General features: G+C 37.5%; 1 protein-coding gene across 2 annotated transcripts; it reads left to right on the forward strand.

The window, feature by feature from the left end:
* Nucleotides 1-185: 185 nt before the first annotated feature.
* On the forward strand, nucleotides 186-26230 carry zfyve21 (zinc finger, FYVE domain containing 21). Of its 2 annotated transcripts, XM_039741790.1 has the most exons (8): nucleotides 186-441; nucleotides 13454-13504; nucleotides 16482-16650; nucleotides 16742-16817; nucleotides 21206-21297; nucleotides 22007-22060; nucleotides 22642-22772; nucleotides 25352-26230. In XM_039741790.1, the coding sequence occupies exons 1-8, from the start codon at nucleotides 316-318 to the stop codon at nucleotides 25385-25387; spliced, it is 735 nt and encodes a 244-aa protein (XP_039597724.1). In that variant the 5' UTR covers nucleotides 186-315; the 3' UTR covers nucleotides 25388-26230. The 2 variants fall into 2 exon arrangements, with proteins under 2 accessions (XP_039597724.1, XP_039597725.1); XM_039741791.1 differs by lacking the exon at nucleotides 22007-22060.
* The last annotated feature ends 116 nt before the right edge of the window (nucleotides 26231-26346 follow it).

Below are 26346 nucleotides of genomic sequence, written 5' to 3' on the forward strand. Positions count from 1 at the left end.
CGAGAAAAAAATAAAAAGAATTAATAAACTATTGTTGAATATACCCTATGTTACAAATATGGTCCATTCCCTGCAGTCCTCGAATTTTATTGGCTTGTGTGTTACGTCTTTCAGTCCAAGAGGCGGTGTGTCAACTGACGAACATCGGCATCACGATTGGTTCATTGTGGGAGCCTCGCCGATGTGGGGCGGCAACAGTGTGAGGTTTGCTCTCCGGTCGAGGCTTCGGATTAGGCAAGAGAAATGCCATTTATTAAGGGCCTACCGAAAGGGTGAAGGGAGGCGTGAACCAGCAGTGAAGTTGGTTGGGCGAAAATGTCCGCTGTGCCCGATGGCAAAAAGCTGGTCCGTAGCCCAAGCGGACTACGCATGGTGCCCGAGAACGGAGCTTTCAGCAGCCCTTTCTATTTTGACGAACCGCAGTGGGTACCAGATAAGGAGGTGAGGCTGCCTGGGCTAGAGCAAAGGGTGCACGATGTGACGAGTCTAGTTGCACGTACTTTCTCAGCGGGATTGTTTATATTGTGTGGGATAGTATCTTTAATGACAGCCTGACTGCTGTGCGACAGAGTCTCTAGCTGGTGAGCTGTATGTTCCTAGGGCGGCTCCATAGTCCGGGACTAGCGGACAGCTATGGTATTCGATAGGAATTCTGTTTACTGCCGATGTGTCTTTTTGTCAGCCTTGGCTGTTGCTGCTACCCCCTTCTTTTTGTTGAAAAACTACCTTTAAATACCCGTGGTAATTTTGCTTGTAATAATTTTAAATGTCATGGAAACCGGTGGTGTGGTTTATGAATACTTGTATCTTTTCATCGTTTCAACGATTTAGCCCGTTCACCTCTTTTTAAACAACTTAAACCAGACAATACAAAGATGTAGAGTAAAAAGGATGGCGGTAGAGTATCAAAGTTAGGAGCATCTTAAAATTCTGATTATATTTTTAGCAACTGGGATTCTCTGATAGCAGATATTAACGAGACTCTTGGTCTAACATTATTATTAGAGCATCCCTTCTTCGAAATAGAGAATGATTTTCAAAGTAAAAGCTGCAGGAAAAAAGAGGCCATGTAGTTGAAAAGAAATACTTAAATTCTTTTTTTTTTTTGTATTATGACTGTATTGTCCAAATGTATGGAGATGATTAGCCTCAGCATTGGTCTGCCACCTTAACAGAAAAATGATTAAATCAAGCATGAGTGACTGACAGGAGTGACCATTATTATTTGAGTTTTATTCTTTATCATTTAATCGAACATACTGAAGAAGCACTGGGTTTGATTCAACACCACCTGAAAAATATACACGTTCACTAGTAGCACTAATTGAGCATATTATTGTCTCACCCTACCATTAAATTGATTCTTGGCTACGTCCCTGCAGCCTTTTCATACACTGTGAAACATTTAATGGTAGCTAGGTCTACTAGAGAGATTTTTTTTTTTGCATAGCTGGTAAAAGGGGCCTAGTAAATTACCCCCAGATTTGTAAAATTGCATTTTTTTTGTGCAGTCAATTTTGCATTGGTATTGTGGTACAAATATACCCCTATAACCATATGTGAACAAAAATAAAGATTTTTATCCAATACAGTACCAGCAGTTTTTTTTTTTTTTTGTAAACACTCTGCCAGACTTTCCTTTTTATTACAGATTGGTTATATAACCATTCAATTATTGGTATATGTTAAAGTATCACACACATTTTATTGTCAAAATACTTCCTTCCAATGTGATTGCTTCTTTAAACATTCAAACGTGCATGTCTAAGACCACACTTCGAATGGCTTTTTTTTCTTCTTGGATGTTTATGTGGAAAGGGCTATTGCTCTCTGAGATTCAACATGCCATCTGTTATATAGAGTTGTATTTGAGATGACATCTCATTGTCACTTTAATTGTTGCTATTCAAATATTTGCAGTGACAACAGAAAAATATGCCATTATTGCACTTCATGTGAACTTTTTTTTAGTCCCAGAACTGAATTCTTTTCTTGCTGACACCAGACTATTATGCAACATGTTTATTTTCTATCACTGTGACAGGAAATAGTCTTGCTGGCTTCTCGGACAGAATCAACCTGTACTCTCTGAGGTGTGCTATGCGGGTCTTTGGTTCTGTTCTGGTGCTTTCCTCAGCAAATGGGCCAATGTCTAAAACACATCCTCTCTAATATCCATTACTCCGAGAAACCTTTTGTAACTGCAGGATCTTTTATTATTAATTTGTTTCATGGATATATTTATCTCTGGATATCACAATACTTAATTTTTTTCAGTCTGTTCATGGTTGGTGGAGGATTTCTAACTGTCTTTTTATTTAAGAGGGCTCTTCAGGCAGCTCCTCGTGTTAATTATGAATTGTTAAATATATATGGTATAGTAAAGCAAAAGCTTTTTTTTTACATTGATGTAAGAATTATTATTTGTTTCCTTTTTTAGCATATGGCTGATTGTTATTTTTTTATTGATGTCATGCAGCACACAAAGTTTACCACCTGCTCTTACAGTCGTCATTTTATATATTAGACCTGATCTGCTGACAATGATGACAGCACTTATTTTGGGCCTCTCTGACCTTGAGCGGTGCTTTTTCCAGTCTTTCCTGTCTTTAAATGTAAATGTCGAATTTCTTTCAGAAACTTTAAAAATATCTTTCCCTTTACCATCACTGCCTCTATTTCTGAGCATTCTTTGGCATTTACACCCCTTTCATCCACATTTAATAAATAAATAAATAAATAAAAAAAAATATATATATATATATATATATGAGAGAGATATCTCTTGTTGACAGCTATAATTTAGACCATCACTCAGCTTTAGCTAAAACTGTTCCCTTAAGCATTTGGCTTTTGTGGTATAATTCTACACTAAGGCACTAAGATCAATGAAAACAACTGTCTGATGCTTTTTGAGACTGTGGAGAAAATCTGCAAGACTTTTGATGGTAAGTCTATCATTAACCACAACAAATAATGTTTATTAAGGAAGAGTAATGCAGGGTAGCAATGATTAACTAAGGATTTTATCACCTGCACTGAATAAAACACCTCATTTGTTCTAGTACCAGTTATTCCACTGCAGAATGTGAAACCTTCCTTTGCTGTTTCATGATAACTTTAAAAACCTAAATTATTCTACTTACGCCAGTTCATAATCCTTTTTTTTTTTTTCCCCTCTCTTCACTTTCAGTTGACCTCCTTTACCAAATTTTTACAAATTTAATTTCAATCCATAAAGTATTCAGATAAATGAGGCCTTTCACTTTTGTACCAGATTCCATCTCAGCCACTTGGCTGTCGTGACTGTAATAAATGTATTCTTGATATACCACTGATAATACTGATAGTTGATATGAACATCTTTCTACTAACGAACGAGTTGATGCCCAGTCATGAAACTTAGTCTGAAATTGTCATGTTGTTTCTCGCCCCTTGGGATTAATAAAGTATCTATCTATCTATCATACCTTTTCTGTCTGAATGTCCTAAATGTTACTTAACTTCTATTGACCTGATAGAGCCTTTCCAGTCCCTTGTCAGAGACTGTAGCACAGCTGTGAAACTGTGAATCACAGTGTTCAAATGGCATGGATGGAGAGCATGCTTGGTAGCTCTTGCACTGCTATGCAGTGGTTGAAGTCCTGCCTAACTGACAGTCAAGAATTGGTCAGTCCTGGCATAGTCCAGCATAGCACCAGTCATACAAGGAGTTCATCAGGTCTCTGTCCTTGGCCCCCTGCTTTTCTCCATCTGCATGCTTTTGCCTGACTCTGTTATTTACAGCTTTTTTTTTTTTTTTTTCCTCTTCTTTGCTGTTGATATTTTCATGTATTTCTCTGTTTTAAAGTGGATGTTTATCCGAAATCTCCCTGCTGGTAAATTGTGTTCAAGGAATTAAATGTGTGATGGAGCACAACTCTTTAGAACCGAACTTGTACTATTAGCAGTACAGCCCAGCTTAAGAAAGTAAACTTCTTTTTATTCATTGTAGGTGTATCATACATTTGTCTTCTGTAAGAAGTCATTGGAATCATTTTTGATTCCTCCCTTTTGAATTTAACTTGCATATATCGCAGCAAGAAGGTTTATTTCTTTCACCTCCATAACAATTCTTGTGTGTGGTCATTCCAGCTCTTTTCTAACAAGCTTGTCCATACTTTAATCAGATCTCACATTGACTTCGTTAGTGCTCTGTTGGCAGGTGCCCCTTCTAATATGCCATTTCAACTCCATCTGGTTCCAAGCTCTGCTGCAAGAGTTCTCACTAAGACTTGGCAGTATTCAGCACATAATGTTCAGTCTACACTGGCTCAATGTGTCTTCTAGGATTTAAGTACAGAATCCTGTTGCTGACATACAAAGCTTCAAATGGCCTTGACAGACTGTATCAGTAACGTCCTACATAACAATCTTCCTTTCTACCTTAACTGGTCCAAACTAACCTGTGCACTATGTGAGGGCGTGCATACAGCCTTTGGATATAAAGTAGTTTGGTCTACTGACTTGGTTCATTCTTTTAAAATCAATCATAAAACATTTCTTCAGGAAAGCATTTAACTTTCATTCCATACATTAAGGTTCTTTAGTTATTCCCTTCTAGTGCTTTGCATTTTATTTTTGTTTGTTTTATTGTGGCAGCTCAGAAGTATGTACTTAATGTTTATTTTTTATTTGGTGTAAGACTTTGATGCTAATTTCTGTCTAGATATTTATTGAGATTTTTCTGTTCCTGTTGTTCCCTTTTGAGTATTGTTAAAGCACTTTGAGCTTAGGAAATGTGCCGCATGAAGAAAATAATTTTTTTTTTTCTTTCTATAATTGAAATTTGACATCGGGGGTTAAAACAAATTCACTATATCTTATTTCTTAGAATTATCTTCTTTTGTGCTAAGTGTCATGTGATAGGGTGATCTGTGAAAGGCTGCTTATGAAGTAAAGATTTTATTAATTAATGTTTCATTTGCATTATAGCTAGCTTTCTTACTGTTGTGGTCATGCTTTGTATATAAGTAATACGCTGTACAAATTTAACATCATATTTTCAGGAAACCTAATTCAGAGTTGTTGGTGGTCAGAAGTGATTCCAGCCGCTTTGGACAAAAGGCAGAAATCATTCCTTTGCAAGGCCCACTGATGTTCACACCCAAATACTAAAATGGACCAATTTTGTATCAAACATTAACCAATCGTACATGTCTTTAGGATGTGGAAGTAACACAAAATAATTAGATAGAATCCTGCAAACTATTCTTATAATGCATAATCAGACATTAAAAGTACATAATTTGTGCATAGAGAACTTGATTTATGCAGATAGTCAGTGACAATTGTTTCAATTTTTAGTGCCTTGTGATTAGCAAAATGACAAACCAGGTTGATTGGGGGATTTGGAAATGACAGCAAGTTGGATAACAGAATCTTTTGCATTACTTTGAGTATAATGGTTCTTTTGTTTTGGAAAGGATATACTTGAGCACCTTTCATACCATTTGTCTGTTTATTCTATAGTTATGACAAAATAAACTACTCTGTATGCCATATTCATTCCAAATTTAAATTTTACAAATCCATGTTCCTACAGTGGCCAAAGCAGGAATACTGTTCATGAACCTGGCAAACTCCTCTAGTAATACTTTGACATCTGAAGTTACTGTATGTGGAAGACTGGGTAGGTGTGGAGGCCATGAGAAAACATTTACTTTGAGCATATATGGCACCTTACTAGGGAGATGGGTGAGAGGGGTGAAGGTTAATTAAATACAGGTTTATTGACTCTAAATTAGAGAAGGATTTAATTAGAAATAACAGTGAGAGAATCTAGCTAGGAGAATTTGTGAGATGGCCAGGACAAAGGCAAAACTATTCTCGTTTTGGAGGTGTACTGTAAACTAGGACAGCATTAGGGATATTGGATCCAATGTCAGTATCTTGAAGAAAAAAAATCTTGTTCAAAGGGCAAAAACTGACTTGAATGTACAACTCCAATTCCAAAAAAGTTGGGATGCTGTGTAAAATATAAATAAAAACGGAATACAATGATTTGTAAATCTCCTAAACCTGTATTTCATTCACAATAGGACACAGAAAACAGCAAATGTTGAAAGGGAAACGTTTTACTATTTCGTGAAAAATATTAGCTCATTTTGAATTTGATGGCAGTAACATTACTCAAAAGTTGGGATGGTGGCAACAAAAGGCTGGAAAAGTAAGTCGTACTAAAAAGAAGCAGCTGTTGGAACAGTTTTCAGTTAATTAGGTTAATTGACAACAGATTAGTAAAATGATTGGACATAAAAAGACCATCTTAGAGAGGCAGAGTCCCTCGGAAGGAAAGATGGGCAAAGGTTCACCAATCTGCAAAAAAACATGTCTAAAAATTGTGGAACAATTTCAGAATAATGTTCCTCAACATGAAATTGAGAAGACTTTCAATATTTCATCATTGACAGTACATAATATCATCAACAGATTCTGGAGAAATCTCTGTGCGCAAGGGACAAGGGTGAAAGTCAATGTCCAGTGCCCGTGATCTTTAGGCCCTCGGGCACCACTGCGTTAAAAACGGACATGATCCTGTCATGAAATCATTGCATGGGCTCAGGAACACTTTCAAAATTCATTGTTTGTGAACACAGTTCGCCGTGCTTTCCACAAATGCAAGTTAAAGCTGTATCATGTAAAGAAGCCATGTGAACATGATCCAGAAACAACGCTGTCTTCTCAGGCCAAAGTACGTTGAAAATGGGCTGCAGCAAAGTGGAAAATTGTTCTGTGGTTGGATGAATCGAAATTTGAAATTCTTTTTGGACAACGTGGGTGATATGTTCTCCGGATTAAAGAGGAGCGGGACCATCCAGCTTTGCTATCAGTGCTCAGTTCAAAAGCCTGTCTCTCTGATGCTATGGAGATGCATTGGTGCCTATGGAATTGGCAGCAGGCACTTCTGCAAAGGTACCATCAATGCTGAAAGGTATGTACATGTTTTACAGCAACATATGCTTCTATCCAGACAGTGTCTTTTTCAGGTAAGGCCTTGCATATTTCAGCAACACAGTTGTAAACTGCATACTGACCTGCATACTGACATGGGGTTGTAAGTTTGCTTTTACTTAAACAAATTTTGGCAATAATATTACTTGCTCATATCTTTGAGTAGATAGCTTGTATCATTGTTAATAAAAGTGACAGCCATCTGAGCCCATTTTGGGAAAGCATTTTTTTTCTTGTCCACTGTATCAACGTATCAATTTTTCTTGCTCTTGTATCAACGTTGTGATAGTAACTTTTGTTACTATCTTGTTTCTGATTTTCCTATTGTTGTATATAACATCTACTCTTTGAAGACCCTTTTAATGTGAGCAATGCTGATTTTAGGTGCCTCCGCCAACCTGCAATTCCAGACAGTCTGTCTTAGTTGGCTACTTTCAGTAGGGATTTTTCTGGGGAGGGGGAGAGTTATAAGATCATTACATTTTTGTCTTAATTATAAGGCAGAAAATAGATGATCCATTTAAATGAATCATCTAAGTAATTCTGTCACTAATAGCTTGCACCTGCAGAAATCAACTGCCATCACATGCTGTAATATACATATATAAATACATTTTTTTTTTAATATGTTGGTAGTTTTCATATAGCCAAGGAACTAATTATACCTTATGATTCTTAGGCTTCATATTTGCTAACTTAGTAGTTTCCTAATAAACGTGCATAGTGGACTTTTGAAGACTATGGAGTGTCAGTCGCTAAAACAAATTGCACTTGTGAGTACATTGATGGATGACCTCATTTCTCCATTTAGACCAGTGCGGTTTATAAGGGTAACTCTTCACGAGTTCACAAACTACCAAACATTTACTCACTTTAGTGAGGTAACTTAGAAAACTAAACAGCACAGTATGAAAATCTGTTATGAAGGCAAGCCTGTTGACAGTGGCAAACTGAAATGTTATGCTTTGCATCATCTCAGTAAAATATTTTTTTCTTTATGGATGACCCTTTGAATCCGATTTATTCCACTCTCATTCCAGTGTGTCACATGAACAATTTAAAATGGAGTCTGTAGACATCTAGGATTCTGTTAAGTTAAATTTTTATATAACTTACTGTATATCACACTAACATCTCAAAATATGTATCCAGAAATATCAAAAATATTAAGTCACATCTCTGTAGTGTGTGTGTGTGTGTGTGTTTATTTTTCCTCTTCCCCCACTTCCATTCCTTTGAGTGAAGACTATCACAAGTCTCCTGAGGTAGATTTAAACCCTCACTCTAAACACTTGTGTGCATGGATTTTCTCAAGGTAGTTACAGGTTTCTTAGCGCATCCTAAATATTACTTTTACTTTTTAATTTGCATAAGTTTACTGTAGCTTAAGGTCACAAACCATTTCAAGCTAGCCTGGTGAGTAAGTGTTGTGACTGTGTATAAATGTGTCCTGCATCCGACAGTCAGAAAGCATGGTGATATACAGGAATTATTTTAGAGAGCAGGTTGAGGGGGATAGAATGGGTGTTATTTGTGGGCTCTATCTTGGAAGTACAACAGCACATCCGACACACATTTTTTCTTTTTTTTTTCTTTCCCCCTTTACGGGTAGGTAGCCAGGCATGTGTTGTGAGAAAATGCATAGTTATCTAAAATTATCTCCATTTTTTTTTATTATTTTTTTATTAGCAATACACTTTTTCACCATCCCAGTCACATTTCTGCTTCTTTTAATACAGTGCCATTACTGGTGGCTGAGGCAGGTTTGGTTCTTAGCATTTTTATTACTTTCACTACATTGTTGAAAGCTGGCGTGCTCCACAAAGTTATGTACCCTCTCAAAAGTGTTTAATCAAATTACCTGTGCCAAATATCTTTGCTTTAAATTCACCACAACTAACTTTTTCATTTCAAATTTTACAGATGGCAGTCCTGTTACTTTCAGACTCTCTCAAATATTTCCAAACAAGTTATTTTCCTCTGTAGTTTTTACTTATTATGCTTTGCCGGTACTTCATATTCCCTCGACCTTATATTTTCTGCGTCACAAAAATGGCAGCCCAGTCTACCAATTACAAACCAATTGGTTCTAGATGGAAATTGGCAGTTTTTTGCTCATTATTGTGAAATGGACAATTGATATGTGTACTGTATCACTACTCCTGTGTCTTCAGATCAGTCGGAACAATAGGAAACCACTGTTATAGCAACCGTAATTTTATTTTGTGTTTTGTCTAGTCTTGCAACTATCATTAGTACTAAGCTACTTCTGGTGTCCTTTAAAGTTTAGTTAGGTGTTGTTTGTTACTTTGTACCTTTTTACTAATCACTCCAATATCTTGCATGTGTGCTTGATTTTTATGTAAGTTAACTATATAAAGGAATCTATTGAATAAATAAAAAATGGTACTGTAATATTGCAGTGATCAGTTAGTAGTACAACATTTAACACATACATTTGTTTTGTTTGTTTTCCTCCACTGAAACAAGTAAAAACATAGTTCCTTGGTTCATATGAAAGAGACTGGCAGTGGTGACATACTAAGAAGTGTGTGCTTCTCCAGATTAGCTTTGAATACATCAGTTTGTAATTAATAAATTACATTTATATAGCACTTGTCTAGCCTACTCAAAGCACTTTACATGGGGAGTGAGGAATCAACAGTGTGTACTTTTCCTCCTGGACGATGTAACGGAACCCATTTTTATGTCAGTACATTCACCACCTATTCGCTTTTAGGTGGTGAAGGAGTAAGAGAGGTAGATAGCCAAGGGACGAAGATGATTAGCGGGCCAGAATGACCTGGCTGTGGTGGGCAATTTAGTCAAGACATTGGGAAACATCCTAATGTTGTATAGTGAGTGAAATCGATTGTGGTGTGTGGCTTAAAATAAATAAAGGAGCGCTTGGGCTTCGGGGTGGTGGTGTACATGGCAAAGCATCTCAATGGTATCGATGGGATAATCGATTGATTGTGTTTTGTGATATGTGTGGTTTGGAAGATTGCTCAATCCGTGTCAGTGCACCAGCATCCCTAGTAGTATAATAGGAGCATGAGTAAGATATTTGGCGGGGGGTTGCAGTACAAGTGGAAGCAGGTGGTTGGGAACATACCCTGACAGGCGCATGTAACTGGCAAAGGTGAACATACCAAAGAGCAGGAGTGACCTTCCGCTCTGGACATCTCCTGGCTGAATGCCTGGGATGGAGATGGGAGCAGTTTTAGCTGTGGGTCTCGGCAGATGCCGAAGAAACAGCTGTAAGGAATGGTGGATAACTGCAGCAGTTGGTGGATGTTTCCTCATGCTGCAGGGACCCCAAAAGTGTAACCGGCTGGGGATTTTTTTAAAGTAAAATTTTCATTTTAACTGTTTGGATTATTTATTGTATAATGGATTTAAACTTTCACTTGAACAGCTGTTTTTATTGGATTATTTATTTATTTATAGACGAGTTTTCATTGCACTGTTTACATGTGGATTGTTCATAAATCACTGAAGAACTTTTGCACCAACTGATACCTGTGTTGTGTCCTCACTGCTCAGTCCGTCCTGGTTATGAATATCGATCGTTCTGGGTTCAAGGATGTTTTGGCAGGTAGAGCCAACATTGACCGTCATGTTTACTCTTTTGCAACAGAGAGTCAAGACCTTGTTGTGTGTGTGGTTTTTTTTTTTTTTTTTTTTTTTTTTTATTTATTATCTCCTATGAAGGATGGCACCAATTTGTACAGCACAATGTCCCTGCACTGCATTGGGGCATTGTGTTCTACACACAGACCACAGGGTTAGCACCCCCTGATGGCCTCACCAACACCTCTTCCAGCAACAACACGTTTATCCTAAATAGTCTGCCATCCAAGTACTAGCCACCCCCAAATGTGCTTAGCGTCAGGTGGATTATATGTACAATACCCCCTGCACCTCAGAACATGTGGAGGATGCAAAACTTCCAATGCAAGAAGTATAACTGCATCTCCATGAGCCACCTTCCCTGTTAAGTGGAGTTTGAAGATTACAGAGGCAAACACTGGTTGGCAACTCTGGTTAGGGGGGGAAAAAGAGGAAATCCACATTATTATGGGTTTCCATGGAACAGTTCTTTCTCTCTCACTGGTCACTAGTAACCTAAAACATATAAATGGGAGTTTCCTGACTTCAATTTTACATTGTGACATCCAGAGTTAAAAAGTGTTACTGGATGTGATTTGAAATCTTCATTTCAATTTAGAATATGTAAACTGCAATACAAATTCAAATGTTCAATTTTTGGACATACAGTACATGTAACTACCCTACTGTGTGGAAACTTCAAATAGTTTTACAAAGCAAATTAAACGCAACCTTTGCCACCCACCCAGACACTACAGCCAAATCAATATGTATATTAGAAGCAGCCTTTTAATATTATAATATTGGGTTATCCATTGGTTAGGTAGATATGGCCATTCAGGTTCAATACTTGTAAGTCTAAAAAAGTCATTTTAAGTAATTATTTACTAGATGTTTGAGAGTAAGCCAGAGACTGTTATGCTTAACCTACCAGGCTAGTTTATAAAATCAAATCATAGAAGAGTTTATATTTAAAAAAAAAAAAATGGCTAAAAACCATGTAGAAGAAAATTCTGCTTTGTTAATGTTTCTGTTGTTACACTGTTATCAAGGTTCAGGCTTTTTTGGGGAAAAAAAATACTTTGGGAGGTTTATTTTTGAAGCAGAGGTAAGAATTCAAAGATTGTAGCTGAAGGCACTGGAGTTCTTCAGTTTATGTTAACTGCATGTTAATCCTACCATAACCTGAGTTTTTCTTGCACATCACTGGTATGTCATTGAAGTGTTCCTCCATATTTTATACTGTTACAAAACCTTCCAGGATGCTTTACCAGCAAAGGCCCTTATCTAATGAGTTTATTCATGTTTACAATATATATACTTTTAGTAAAAAAATGATAGGGTAGTAGGACTTTGTTGTTTTATTCACAGAACTGCTTTCTGTCAACGCTTTTTACATCTGGCTGCTCTGCTGGAATGTTTTGACTGAAGCATTTTTGCAATGTTTAAACCTGAAGCTACAACAACTCTGCCGATTTGCTTCATACAGTGTAAGCCATAGACAGATACTATGAACTAAAGAATTGATGATGTTTTAACTTAAGTTCATATAGTAGGACGTTAGTCATTGTTAGGCTGGAGCAATTTTATATATGTATAACTAGGGGGCTTTGCTCATCAACCCCCACCAACCACAGCCAGTGCTATGCAGCGTTGTGAAGACGGGGGCTGAACCCACCCCAAGCAGACACGGCTGCTCCTCTGAAACCTCTCTTAAGCGGTGATACAATGGGAAGCAAATACAGTTTGTTTTACCTCCTCTTTGCTCGATCAGCTGCTGGCTTGCTGCTATTGCCGTGCTGCATGATCTGCACTTTGCTCGCCTACCCCGACCAAGCCCCCCAAATATCCCAGTCCCATACAACCAAGCAAGCAGCACCACGCGCCCTTGTGAAGAGGGGGGCTGGACGCACCCCAAGGAGACACTGTCGCTCCTCTGAAACCCCTCTTAAAACGTTGATACAATGGGAAACAAATAACAGTTGCTCGATCAGCTGCTGGCTTGCTGCTTGATCTGCATTTCATCTCTCTTCTCCCCCAGGCATCCTCAAATACTATTCTATCTCTTTTTGCTGTTCTGTTATTTCACCCAGTAATTTCAATTTGATTGCGCTAATGTGATCTTTACTCTCCTTTTTTTGAGACTTTCGAATTTTCCTACTTCCATTATCTCTAACCTGCTCTGCATGTGTATCACGGGACTTGCTTCCAAAAGTTGTAAGTATGACGTGACTTGACCGTCTCATGTGACGTGAAAGTGTCTCCGTCTCTTTTCAAAAGATTACGTCTCGTTGCAAGTTTTGTTTTTTTTTTTGTTTTTTTTTTATATATACATAATAGGGAGACACCATTTTAGAGTTCAAATATAAAGACTGCCATACTTTTAACTCATCAGAGTGAATTGTCTTTCTGTGTTAAATTGTCTGCCATCTCGCTCGTAACAGTTAAGATGATTTGATTAAACCAAAAATCCATTAAAATGTACTTTTCATGAGCATATTGATTTATTTGTACTGCTATCCAGTATATATTGTGTATACTGTATACCAGAATTCAATTCACTCAACTTTTGTCAGTTATGTAGAATTCAGGCCTCATTGCAGTTGTGTTACGTGGCTTATGTGAAGCAGACTAACTTCTGAGTTCAACTAATAAAGACTCTAGTTCTGAAAAGCTGAGTACATTTTTAAAAGGGAATATAATTAATAGTTGTTGGGACCTGTGTTTCAAGTAATGATTAATTCAGGCTCTGAGAAGGCTTAAGATCAAATCCAATATATCATTCTGGAAGAACTGTTCTCTTAAAGAAATGTAATATATATTTGTATTTTATTCTTTTCATATGCAGTGCCCAAGATGCATGCAGTGTGACACAAAGTTTGACTTCCTCACTAGAAAGGTAAGAAGACATAAACAGTAACATGCTTGTATTAACTATTGAAAAAGGTGTATTATAAAGAAATGGCAGCAGTGGGTTTTTGTGTTTTTTTGCTGCCCACTGTAGATCTATGGTGGTGTTTGTATGAGTAATCAGATAAATCCTGCAGCTCTGCCTGGAATTTGCCGTTTCCAGTCTGTCTAAATTTTACTTGGCAGGAATGTGGTCCCTGTGATTCATCTAACGGATTTGTTTTTTAGCTTGGAATCTGGGCAGTTTTGGCAAATCACTTTTGAAAAGTACTTTTGACAATTGCCATTAAGAGGGATAATTATATTGAAATAATAACAAAACGCTGCTTTAAAGAACAAAGCAGAACATAAATGGATGGTTTTTTTAATGTCATTTTATAATGACTGACAAAATACTAAATTTAACTTGTAGTATATGCACTCTTTATTGATAATTTCCACTTTGTTTTTCAGTGTGTAGAGCTGAGTAATTGATTTTATTTATTTTTTTGGTCTGTAAAGCGGTCATCGAAATATTTTGCAAGAATTCCTACCCTGTCTCACAATATCATACATTCAATCAAACTACATGAGCTAAATAAGAAAGGGATGTCCAAATAATAATTAAAGATTATGATATTTTGATAAAACTGCTCATGGTGCACCCTTTTAAATTGGTCAGAAACTAGATGATCTAAAAAAAATCTGCTTGTTAAAGTAATTCAAATTAATCCATGATAATTCATAGGTGAGTTTTCTTATTACCCTCAGGAGTTTCCCCAAAACTGGCTTTTTTAAATAAATACTTTAAAATTCAAAAACAACTAGAAAATGTTTTCAAGCATTTTTAATAAACTAGCATACTGATTTATAAATCATGATTAATATTCCAATACAAAACATAATTTGTCTCAGGCAGGGACTTTTCTTTGTGGTATTGTGGCTTACTGCAGTCGTGAATCCAAGACATTCATGTTACGAAGATGTTCTTCCATCTCCGTGGTCAAAGAGGGAGAGTTCCCTGCACGCTGCAGAGGAGGACAGGTTCTTAGCTGTAGCAGCAAATGGATGTGCGTGATGTCAGGCTGGATCTCATCCAGCTCCTCTTCATCAAAGCACACCAAGGCTACTATATAATATTACAATAAATACATTTAATTAAAATGTGATTAATCATATTTTAGTATTCTTATTTAACACTTTATTCCAATAATGTGCAATAAATGAAGACTGTGCTTTTAATTTTCTTTCTTCCATGTCTGATATGGCCAGGAGAGCTTCTGGATCCTTGCATCACTGTATTAGGTTAAGTAGCTCTGTGAATGTTTTATATGGGCATTGCTAATTTTACAGACTTGCAGCCCTAAATCTCAACAGAAGCAATTGAGTATCTGCATGTTGTAATTGAACAGCCAGTGTATACTGTATCATCTGTTTTTGTCTACGTAATTTTTATTAAAAAAAACAACATTCTGTGTAAAATGTTTCTGTAACTTTCAGACGTGTCACACAGCCATGTACTAGTTAATACAACTGTTTTACATCTCTACAATCTTAAAGCATAGCCTGATCGCTTGTGTAGAGCCTATAATGTCTTTTGCCTAAATGGGTTTTTCTCCAGTTTTACTCCCTAGAGACGTGTTAGATAAATTGGTCTCCTTTGGTTTAAAGTGGTTGTGTACCCGAGTGTGCCCTGTTATGGGCTTAGTGGCCTTTTAATAGTCGGTTCTTGACTTGAATGACTTGACCCTGAAATGAAGCAAGTGGACTTAGCAGCATATAAATAGATATAAGTAGACGGCGTGCTGCTACCTTTATGTAATGCAGCAACAAGACTACAGTGCATTTCTAATAGCTTTAGTAGTGGTACTTTTTACAGCATGACAGAAGTGTACCACCTTCTACTGTTATAGTTTGCATTTTATTTTAATCTTCACTGTATATCATTTTCATTTTATTTTAATTCTTCCCTGTTCATAAAAGCTGGTTCTTAATTACAAATTATACATACAGAATTATTACACATCATTCACTTACTTGGAGGATTACAATTTTTATTTTGGTTTTTCATCACTTTTGCTTTATGGCAGAATTTTTAAAGACATTTGATTTAAGTACTGTTGGAATAGCCATTAACATGTGAAGATGAGAGTCCAGAGTAAAAAAGACAATATGCGCATTGAATTCACCATATGTGAGATTGAATCTTTGAAATATGGGGCTCCATCTGCAGACAGTTAAGTTAATCTGTGCAAAACTCTTGTCTTTGATATTCGGGGAAATTCATGGGTAATATTTGATGCATATCCAGAGTTTATTCCCCACACATCCAGAACCCCCTTCACAAGCCTTAGCCCTCCAAGAATAAGTGTCCAGTCCCACTTGTCATTCTATTGACCTGTCCCTAGAATATCTTCGTAAAGACCACTTCAAAAACCTCATCAAATGTATTTGTCTAATGTATCAAAGCGTCCACCTTTGAGACCTGCAACAAATATTGTTGTGTGTACAAAGGCTTACCAGACCTTAAGTACAGAGTCCAAGGTAACTTACAGTTGTTACTTGCAGTTTCGAACTTGCTGAATTTTTGTTCTCCTTTTTTCTTCTTTTTTTTTTTTTTTTTAAATTGTGAAATAGGTTTTTTTTTCTTTCTTTTTAACTCTTTGAACCAGCTGTATAACTTACCCTCATCCTTGTTTTTATTTTCACAAGAAGATACCAATAAAGTGAATGCCTGGAGATAAGAGTATTCCTTGTTACACATATCAGAAAATCTTCAGATGCATATTTGAAGTTAGAACTCAGGGATTTTAAAATGCATATCCACTTTTCTCAGACTTAAAACTTGTTTCAAATTAACTGTCTTCAGTATTTCATTCTTAGATATTGTGTTTGGATATTACAGATCATATAGTTTATATAGTGCTATGTCACTTTTGATAGCCACTCTCACAGTTAGTGACTTCTTTACTTTTTACCCCATATAGCACCATTGCAGACGCTGTGGGAAATGTTTTTGTGACAAGTGTTGCAGCAAGAAAGTGCCTCTACCCCGGATGTGCTTTGTGGACCCTGTCAGACAGTGTGCAGAGTGCGGCCTCCTCTCTCAGAAGGAGATGGAATTCTATGACAAGCAGCTGAAGTTGCTCCTTAATGGTAGGAGTAATCACACTTTGAAGGAGGAATGCATTTGACATTTTAGTTCATCCTGTGCTCTGTTTCTGTATTCTCTTTTTATCTTTTCAAGGTGGATCATTTCTGGTAACACAGGGAAATTCTGAGAAATCTGAAGCAATGATGTGCAGACTTTCAAACAACCACAGGTAAGGTTTGTGATTATATACAGAGTTATCGAGTTTTGAGGAAGAATTTAGGTCATGTCATTTTCTAACCTGCTTAATCCAAAAGAGGATTGTGTGGGGGATGGCTGAAGCTTATCCCAGCTAGCATAGGCCACAAGGCAAGAACAAATCCTGGACAGGGTGCCAACCCACTGTAGGATGAGCATGCACCTAACCTGCATGTTTTTAGACAATGAGAGGAAACTGGAGCACCTGGAGGAATCCCATGTAGACACGGGAAGAGCCCAAGATGTGAACCCTGGCATCCTTACTGTGAGACAGCAGCGCTACCACCATGCCACCCAGGAAGAATCTTTAGCTATGGGGTTTTCGCCTTCTTTACCGAGTTGGGCACATGTCTTGGAATCGATCATTCCTTGTTTTTAGTGTTTGAGTCAGTGAGTCTTAGGAAATAAAAATATCAGTGAACCCACTGTTCTCGCATTAGAAAACAGAAAACATGTAGTTCTGTATATACAGCCATTTGAACACATTTAAGCATACATGAATATAGCTAGTTTTTAGTTAACCAATTACATTTTTCATGGAACCCTCCTCTATAGTTTAAGTAAAATATTTTTATAAAAGATGCCAGAAACTAAACTTGCATGAAAATATGTAACATCCAACAAAATATCTGAGTTACTTTATAGTAGTTATGTTATATAGTGCTGATATTTGATACACTGTATATTTCAGCTTTTTTGTGACTTGCTTTCTTCCTTGAATAAAAAAATACATTTTCATTGTATTTTTTAATTAGGAAAACTGGCAAGCCTCTAGCTGGTTGCCAGAGGAGTGGCCCCTTCACACATTGTGATGTATGACATCATTACCGTAACATGTTATTTTGCAATTTCTCAGAATTGTTTTAGGTAGTTTCATGATATGCCTCAATCAGAATTGTTATGGCCCAAATTCCATTGTCAAATTACTTTACAAGAAATCACCCAGTTTTGAATTTGTTTTCCATAAATGTCATATGGACAAATCCAAACAGGATCATAAAATATTAATATTTAAAGCAATTATATAAAATACATTTTAAAAGCTTTGAGCGCACGATAATTAAAATTGAATTGTAAATGGTATTTTTGTGGTTTACAAAACATTGATGTGAAGTTGCTGCAGGCTACATTATTCATTTCCTTGATGTTGACAAAGTATGATTCGGTGCATCCAGCTGTCCATTTTCCTTAAACCGTATTCATCCGGGTTGGAATGTTTCACTTCTTGAATTCCTTTCCAGCCAGTGGTCAGAGGTTTGCTTTCTTCTTTCTCCAGCTGCTGTACGTTTAGGATTAGATTGGGCTACCTTTCTTAAATTGTACAATGTGTTTAATTTTTGTTGTTCAATAGAATAATTTTAATAGTTTAAAATGGCCAGTCTTATCAATTATACATTTAGATTTACATTTGAAAATGTACATATTGTTGGTGCATTCTTGCTTAAAGAAATGTTTAGCTTAAACACTGCCCTCATGTGTTTTTTTTTAAATAAACATCAGAAGTTAGTTATGCTAAATGTAGCTCCATTTTGAGAGCATTTTTAGCAAGGGTGTGGCAAAGTTTGCTGCAAACTGTAATACTGTGCAGCATATCTACAATATATTACATGCAAAACAAGCATGCCGTTTAGAACATAAGAAATTTGACAAGTGAGAGTAGACCATTCAGTTCCTCAAACCCGTTTGCTGGGCGAATAGCCAAGTTGTCCTAGTATTTCATCCAGATTCTTCTTTAAAGTTGTCAGGGTTTCTGCTTCTGCTTGTAAGATCAAACTGCTGAAACCAACCAGCCATTTGTAGATGGCAAAGATGCTGATTGCTATGTAGAGATAGGAACAAGTTGTTGCTTGTATTCTACACTCAAATTGCGGTCACTAATTTAAACAATCGACCAGGTCTCCCCAAATCCCCAGTGAACTTGGCCTTTGCAGAAAAGCAAACTTGTATCGTGCAGTGACCATAAGTGCATACCCGACACGCATCCCAGTGCCTCCTGCATTCAAGTGCTGCAACATGGACCTTTCTCTTTTATGAAGCATCCCAAATTGGATGTGACACAACTATTCTTTTAAGGGCAGTACTGCCCATCCATCCACTTCCTAACTTGCTTATCCAATTCAGGGTCATGGGGAGCTAAAACTGATGCAAGACTTGACAAAAACTATCGACACAGGCTGGTGTAGCAAGTGCAGAAGCTTCTCCTAGTTTGGACGAACCTTGCATCAAAATGTCACCCTCCTGCTTAGTGGTTGTCCAGAACAGACAATGACAGAATGTATGAAGCATATGCAGAGGATATAGGAAGTATTCATTGACACAATGCAATTTGTTGTGTTACAATACAATAAAACGCATCTTTACATTTTCATTGGCCATGATCAACGTTTAAAATAATAAATGCAAATCAAAATTCTACATTTTAAAATACATCCTTATATTTCCAAAACCTTATTTAAAGCATGGTTGTGGGGAAGCTGGAACCTACCCAAAAAGCATTGAGCACCAGGCAGGAACAATCACTAGAGAGGATGTTGTCCCATCACCAGGGCAGTCACACACACACACACACACACACACACACCTATCAGGATTTAATTTATCACTGGAGCACCTGGACGACACCCATGGAGATCATACAAACGCCATACAGGGAGCACTAGGAACTCGAGTCCTGTTTTCGTTGTTGTGAGACAGCAGCACTACCACTGTGCCACTTTATTTTAAAATCCATTTTTCAAAATGATTAAATGTCTAAGGGTTAAAGGGTGTGAATATTCAGCAATTTGCAGCCTTTACTACCTTGTATCTTTTGTGAATTCAGTAAATGTTTTTCACATTTTGCAAGTTTAATACTTGCCTGTTATTTTTTTCCAAACTTACTCTAACTGTTGAAAGTTACTCGGAGAGTAACGGTGTATTGTAATCTTGGCTTTGCGTGTACCATCCAGGATGTTTCACCTTCTTCATGCTGTTAAAGTGTATCTTTAGCTTTGCATTTAGGCTCATTGCCTTGTTGAAGTATGAAGTCTACAAGGTTGTGTCCTTTTGATGAGCTTCCTAGTTCCTCCTGATGAAAACAAAAAAAAAAAAATCAATCACATGAATGTGTGTAATTAATCGCATCTAAAATTAAAACGTAATTATAAAATATACACAATTTCCTATTGTTTGCCATTGTTCAGACTTGGTCACTGCTGGGTCCTGTTCAATTTGAATCTTTGTGTTTTCTCAATATATCTATCTTCACATCATTGTATAATTATCATTCATGAGTGTGTGAACTGTTGTGAGAAAACCATTGATAAGATTTAAGCTGACAAACAAGGTGTTTGCAGAAAATTATTTTTTATTCAAATTAATCTTGAAATGTGGTAGAATGTATTCAGTACATTATGGAAATGAAAGTCATGAGTATAGATCAGTAATATAAATCTCTTATTTTTTGCATAGTGAGATTCTTTCCTTCCTTCCTCAAATCTGTGGTTGTTTAAACAAGTAGATGTGTAGCGGTCAGAAGCCGCTAAGATTCATACCGTCGTGCGTGACGGTGATTTATTTATTTTAATCGAGGATTACCAGGGACAACCCCAGCCTTGGCACGACACACACACACTACAGAGACAACAAAGAAAACACGCTGGGAACTTAAATTAAATTAACTAATTGAAACAACAATACCACCCCGATCCCTTCAGCGATATTACATTTAACAAATAAACACGACAAACACGCAGTAAAGTCCATGTATGAAATAATCAGTGGTGAAGTTATGTCCAGTGATTTGAATAAAGCGAGGGAAATGGAAAAACACAGTCCTACCGGTAGTTGCTGAAGTAGGTTGACAGATGAATGGTTCAGGAGCGCTCCTTCTTCCGTGAAAGCCAATGAATCCAGACAACGTCCTCAGTAACAGTACACAGGTAGACAAATGATATCCAGACCCCAACAAACAATACAATCCAGGACACGATGATATATGGCAGACAACGACAGGCAGTTCAACAGTTAAATACCAGCACAAAACAAACTTTTCTTCCTCTTCGACCCCTGCCCTCCTTTTAAACCCCTCTGGCCACCTTTGACCCCAACAGTCCCTGCAAGGACTGCTGGGAGATGCAGTTCTAACTAATGGTAGCACTGCTACAGATGGCAAGGGGACTGATTTCAATATTGACGGCTGTCATTGCTCTCTGGTATGCAGGGATGTTTATCTATAAACTCCAGCCAAACTTTCAGTTTTCCTTGAAACATTAGGTCAAATAGTTGCTTGTAAAATACATTTTTTGGGAAACAAAGTAGCAGACCTATATACTGAATGTGGTGTTGACACCTAATGTTTTGCTTCATGTTTTCTGGTGTAAGGTATCTCTTCATGGTTGGAGTGAGTCATCTGCAGGTTGAGCTTGCCCGCATTTCTAGTGTCCAGATTCTCACAGACGGATTTGCTCCAGGAGGTATGGATTTTCTTGCACTTCTAATTGCTTTGTTCCAAGAAATTGCACAACTGTGTTGCCACCTTTCAGTGTGTGGTCTTTCTTACTTGCCATCTAGAACTTGGTTCCTCTCTAAGTGAAGTTCCTGGAAACTTAGAAGCCATTGACATGGCAGAGAGGTTGTACTTGTTAATTTCAGATGTCATTTGTAGCATTGGGAAATTGGTACTTTATACAAAAAAGCTTTGCTTGTATGCCCATGGGTACAGTTTGTGTTACTAAAGAAGCTCTGGCTGCTCAGGTGATTTCACATTACCAACAGAATATGCATAAACATTGTGAAACCTCTTACAAAATATACCACCATAAAATATTCCAATCAAGAATGAAAGCTTTCAGATTGACAATGCTTGTTTATCAGCTTTGTCATTTTTAGCTTGTTTTGCCAGGACAGTTGATGCAAGCACTTGACTAGAGGGTCGACGTGTCACCTGTCGCACTGTCTCTGTACAAGACATAATGTTAGTAGCTTTGAAAGGCTGTTTCCCCAAGGCACCCATGTCTGCCACTTCTTTGAAATCCTCTATTCCTGGCAGCTGTCAAAAAGGCCGATTTGCCATTCATGCATAACTTGCAGCCGTGGTGTCTGTAGAGCTGTATGTCTGTCTGTATGCAACTTGACTAATCCTTCTCTCTGTCTGTCTTTCACCTTTCTCTGTTCTGGATGCAGAAAAAGATATTCACACTTACACCAGTCTCCTGGAAAGTCAGTATATTTCTGAAGGTCAGCTTGTTTTTTTTTTCTGCTTTCCCTTCTGTTTTTTTCTTTGTCCCTCAGAGTTGAATCTGTTATTTTGTGTTTTCTTATCACACCAATGCCACCCCTCCTTCTCTTTTGAAAGGTCTGAAATGCACATGATAGACAAAACTCTGGTGGCTCCTGTCAGTCGCTGCTTATGGAAAGTGTTGTATGCTGAGTGAGAATGAGAGTGTGTGTGTGTGTGTGTGTGTGTCATTCAAGCATGGCTAAACAAATGAGGCCAACTGTTGCTCATTATTGTAACACCCAGACATCAGGAATGCTTTTCTGTCTCCCAAGTCTTATTTCTTTACTTAAAAGTAAAAAATAAAAGCTTAAGTGTAAGGTAAAACAATGCTTAAGTGCAAAAATGTAAGGCCATTGTATGATTGCCTTATTGCGCCGTCTTCCAGAATCTACCCTTGTTGTTGTTTTGCTTTTATTTCAATAAGATCCTGTTTATTCTGTCTTGATACTAAATGTTACCTTCCATCTATAGAATTTCTGGTATTTTAAGATCTTCTGATAACTCATTTGCTCACCCTCCTCCCCCTGACTGTGTGTAGGTGGAAATTCTCGCCCCAGTGGGATGCTGCTGCAATATAAGCTACCTGCATCCCAGGACATACAAGAACTCAGGCTGACTGCCCATGAAGAGAGGAAGGTTGCTGCCTCCTGGCTGGCTGCCATGCACAAGGTAACTTGACTTTAAGGGCTCATCTATTTAGATCTAATTCCAACTTTATCAGTATCCACTGGATGGCGCCAACATGCAAGTGAAACGCAACACGGCTGTTGTAGGCAGAAGTTACGTGGCCAGCTAGTGCTGCTGCTCTTCTTACTAAGAAGCACACGGTTTGCAAGGTTAGGATGACAGGCTGATTTCTGTCTTTTTCCAGAGTTTTCCATAATAGAATCCTTTGTCTCAGTTTTAATACTTAATCCTTTGAAAAGGTATCCACACTTTTCATTTAATTTCCAAAAGCACCAATTGACATTTTGGGAACTGGGATGGTCGGAGTCAGATAAATGGCAGACACCAACCTTTTTATATGATTCCAGCTCGTCACCGAGCACACACTTCCAGTTATTCATCAAGAGCCAAATTTAGTGGTAGTGATAGTATTAATAGTAATAATAATTATAATATATAATAATAGTAGTAGCATTGCCACAAAGTAAAAAACGGTGAAATTCTCTATTGTAAATTTGACTGATTTGAACAAGGGCCACTTTCTGACACTATTATAAGTAAGATTATTAAATTATTGTTATTTTGCAAAAGTATTACATTATTTTGCAGGGATTATGGTGTTTTCACAAAACTTGCCTGGTGTGACTGGTATCATTGTGCACAAGTGTGCATGTCTTCAGAATTTGGGAGGAAATAATAGTCTTAGGGCATCTCCTTCAGGCTCTTTTCCTATGGCAGACAGTGAGGTGTAGATTAAGATTATGCATTGCATACAATCAAAAGACAAGAACTGAACAAAACTTATAGGCACACATTTAGTTTTAATTAGGCTAAAGATTATTAAGTTTTTAGTACAGATGTTTTAACATAGGCAGAGTGGTGGCACAGAGCTGTCATTTCTGACTCAAGGTGCCAGGGTCTGTATGTTTGCATTTTCTCCCCATGCGAGTAACCTGATTGCATGCTATTGTGCAGACATAACCTCTCCTCTGTGGTGGGCTGGCGCCCTGTGCTGGCTGGGATTGGCTCCAACAGACCCCCGTGACCCTGTAGTTAAGGTATAGCAGGATGGATAACCTCTCCTTTAACATGCATGCCCAATGTTACCGGTGACTGCAGGGAAGACCTTGAATACTGGAAATATGTCAGGGGTACTTCCAAATTTAACAAAAAAGTGTTTAGTCCTTCATGTGAATGTGAAGTTAATAACCTCTATCCTCTTTTTCCATCCCCCCAACCGGAGACCCTGAACATTCAAGATATGAACACAAGCAACTGTGCAACCTGATCACACTGTTTCAGCATATCTGTAGTAATAAACTGGATTACAACTAAAAAGTTCATTTTATTGGTTTTTGTTAATCGATTGCACTCTGTATATTTTTTTTTTCTGATTGAGTATGCAGTTGAGCCCTCCAAAGGACTGGAGTACCATCCACCACGTTTGCTTCTTGCCTTGCACCCAGTGCTGCTCTGGTAGTTGGTTTTGTTCAGTTCTTGTCACCGATGCACATCCTTAATCCTATCCATCACTGGATGTCCGGAGCACACTCCTGCACAATGATGCCGACTACAGTAGGCAGTACTTTTGTGAAATGAGTGGCAGGATTAAGCTTCCATAAAATGGCTTGAAAATACAGAATTTAATTTAATAGAAAGTGTATATCAGCTTACCTGATGTACTGCTTATCCCTGTTTCCATACCACTTGTTAATTTATGCTCTCAGTACCTAAATTTAGATTCTCCAGCCATCGAACTTGCATGTCTTCAGAATTTGGCAGGAAATTGTAGTCTTAGGAAGAGAGCCTGAAGGTGAATGTGCAGACTCCACGGGTCCAACCCAGTGTGGAATTTAAATCCAAGACCTGAGAGTTTTGAGTCCGCAGCACTTGCAGCTTGGCACTATGGTGCTCTAATGAAGACGCATGATATGCAAAGTGGCAAAGTCTTCCTCCAGTCAAGACTGCTGTTTGCAAAGTATTTGCTTTTTACAAAAAGCACAATGGCAGTACAGCAGGGCATACCCTCCTGTGGATTAAATGGTGGATCTTAGTTTATTTTCACACTGCAAAACTGTCATTCTAGGCCTGAGTGTAGCAATAAGGCAAACTCACATTCTGATTTATAAATATTGATCAAAAATCAGTGGCCACTGTGCCTCCCTGGGGTAGTTGACTGCTTGTCGGCTTAGAAACTTGGAACTAAATGATAAAAATAGCAAACGTCACTACTACTTTGATTACTTGGTGGAGGTGCTGTTGTGTCTTCTTTACATCTTGTCAGTTTATTTGTCTAAACCCTCATGTATTGTATTGGCAACAAAAAGAAATAATGAAGTCCACTTTATTTATTTATTTTATTGTAAATCCTAGACACAGGCTGTCTGACCCCCTCCACTCTGGAGTTAAATCTTGTTTACAACACCAAAACACTCCTGCTAATGTGCACTTCACTGTGTGACGGCATTCTGGGCTTTTTGTCCCTGGGGTGCATGCACTTTGTCTCTGGTATCCTTTCCTTTTCTTTTTATGGCCTGAAGTTATGTCTCCATGAAAAGATATTTCCTTTTGTCTCCCTGCAGGCAGCAAAGCTTCTGTACGAGTCTCGAGATCAGTAAGCGAAATGCCATTGCAGGAAGAGCGCTCGAGATTCCTCAGCTGTATTAACAAAGCCTCTGTAATTGCTGCTTTAGTGCCCCAATTTATTTACTCTTCAGAGAATCCTGGGGACCCACCAGTACAATATTTAGTGCAATATGTACATTTTAATAATGCTTTAAATGTAGTCTCACAATTTTCAATTTTGTAAAAATATTTTGTTAAATATTTCTATATTTTAGCACAGTTAACCCGGCAGTGTGCATTCTTTTTTACTGCCCGAGTATTTAGAATAATTTTGTAGCACTTATGTACATTTTCCTACATTCTGGTATAAATCCAGTATTTTTTTTTCCAATGAATATCTTCCTACAGAGACCAAGAGGTGAAATTCTAATTGGTTTTCTTTGGAGTATTAATATATCTCAACTGTAACAGAAACATTAAAGAGACTGAAGCACAGGACTATTTAATAAACCACTAATGTAAAGTTTAAACTGAGTGGATGTTTTCAAAAAGTGCCATTTTTTTTGTTAACCAGGGACTTGAAATACGTTTTTTTGTGTACGTCAGTGTATCCAGACCAGAAAAGCTTGCTTTGTTTATATTAAAAAAAAAAAAAGTCTGCTATGAGCCAAAACTGCCTGAGATTGTAAAGCAACACTACAAGAGAAAAACAAAAAGTTCTGTGAGAAATGTTTGGCATCGGACGGAAGTTACCCTTCTTCTTCTTCTTCTTCTTCTTCTTTGTATGTACTTTGCAGTGACCTCTAAAGCCTGTAAATAAGTCTGCCTGTTCAAATGAAAGCTGTTTGTATGGTGTGTACATTTTTCTTGAATTAAATTTTTAAAACCTGAATCTATTTGGCACGTTTTAAATTTAAACAAGGATTGATTTTTGTTTTATGCGGTTTACTGCACTTACAACCATTTTGTTTCAGGTTACTTGTTTGTTCAGGAAACACAACTCTTGAAACCC

Source organism: Polypterus senegalus, chromosome 18 (assembly GCF_016835505.1).
Source record: "Polypterus senegalus isolate Bchr_013 chromosome 18, ASM1683550v1, whole genome shotgun sequence".
NCBI lineage: Eukaryota > Metazoa > Chordata > Cladistia > Polypteriformes > Polypteridae > Polypterus > Polypterus senegalus.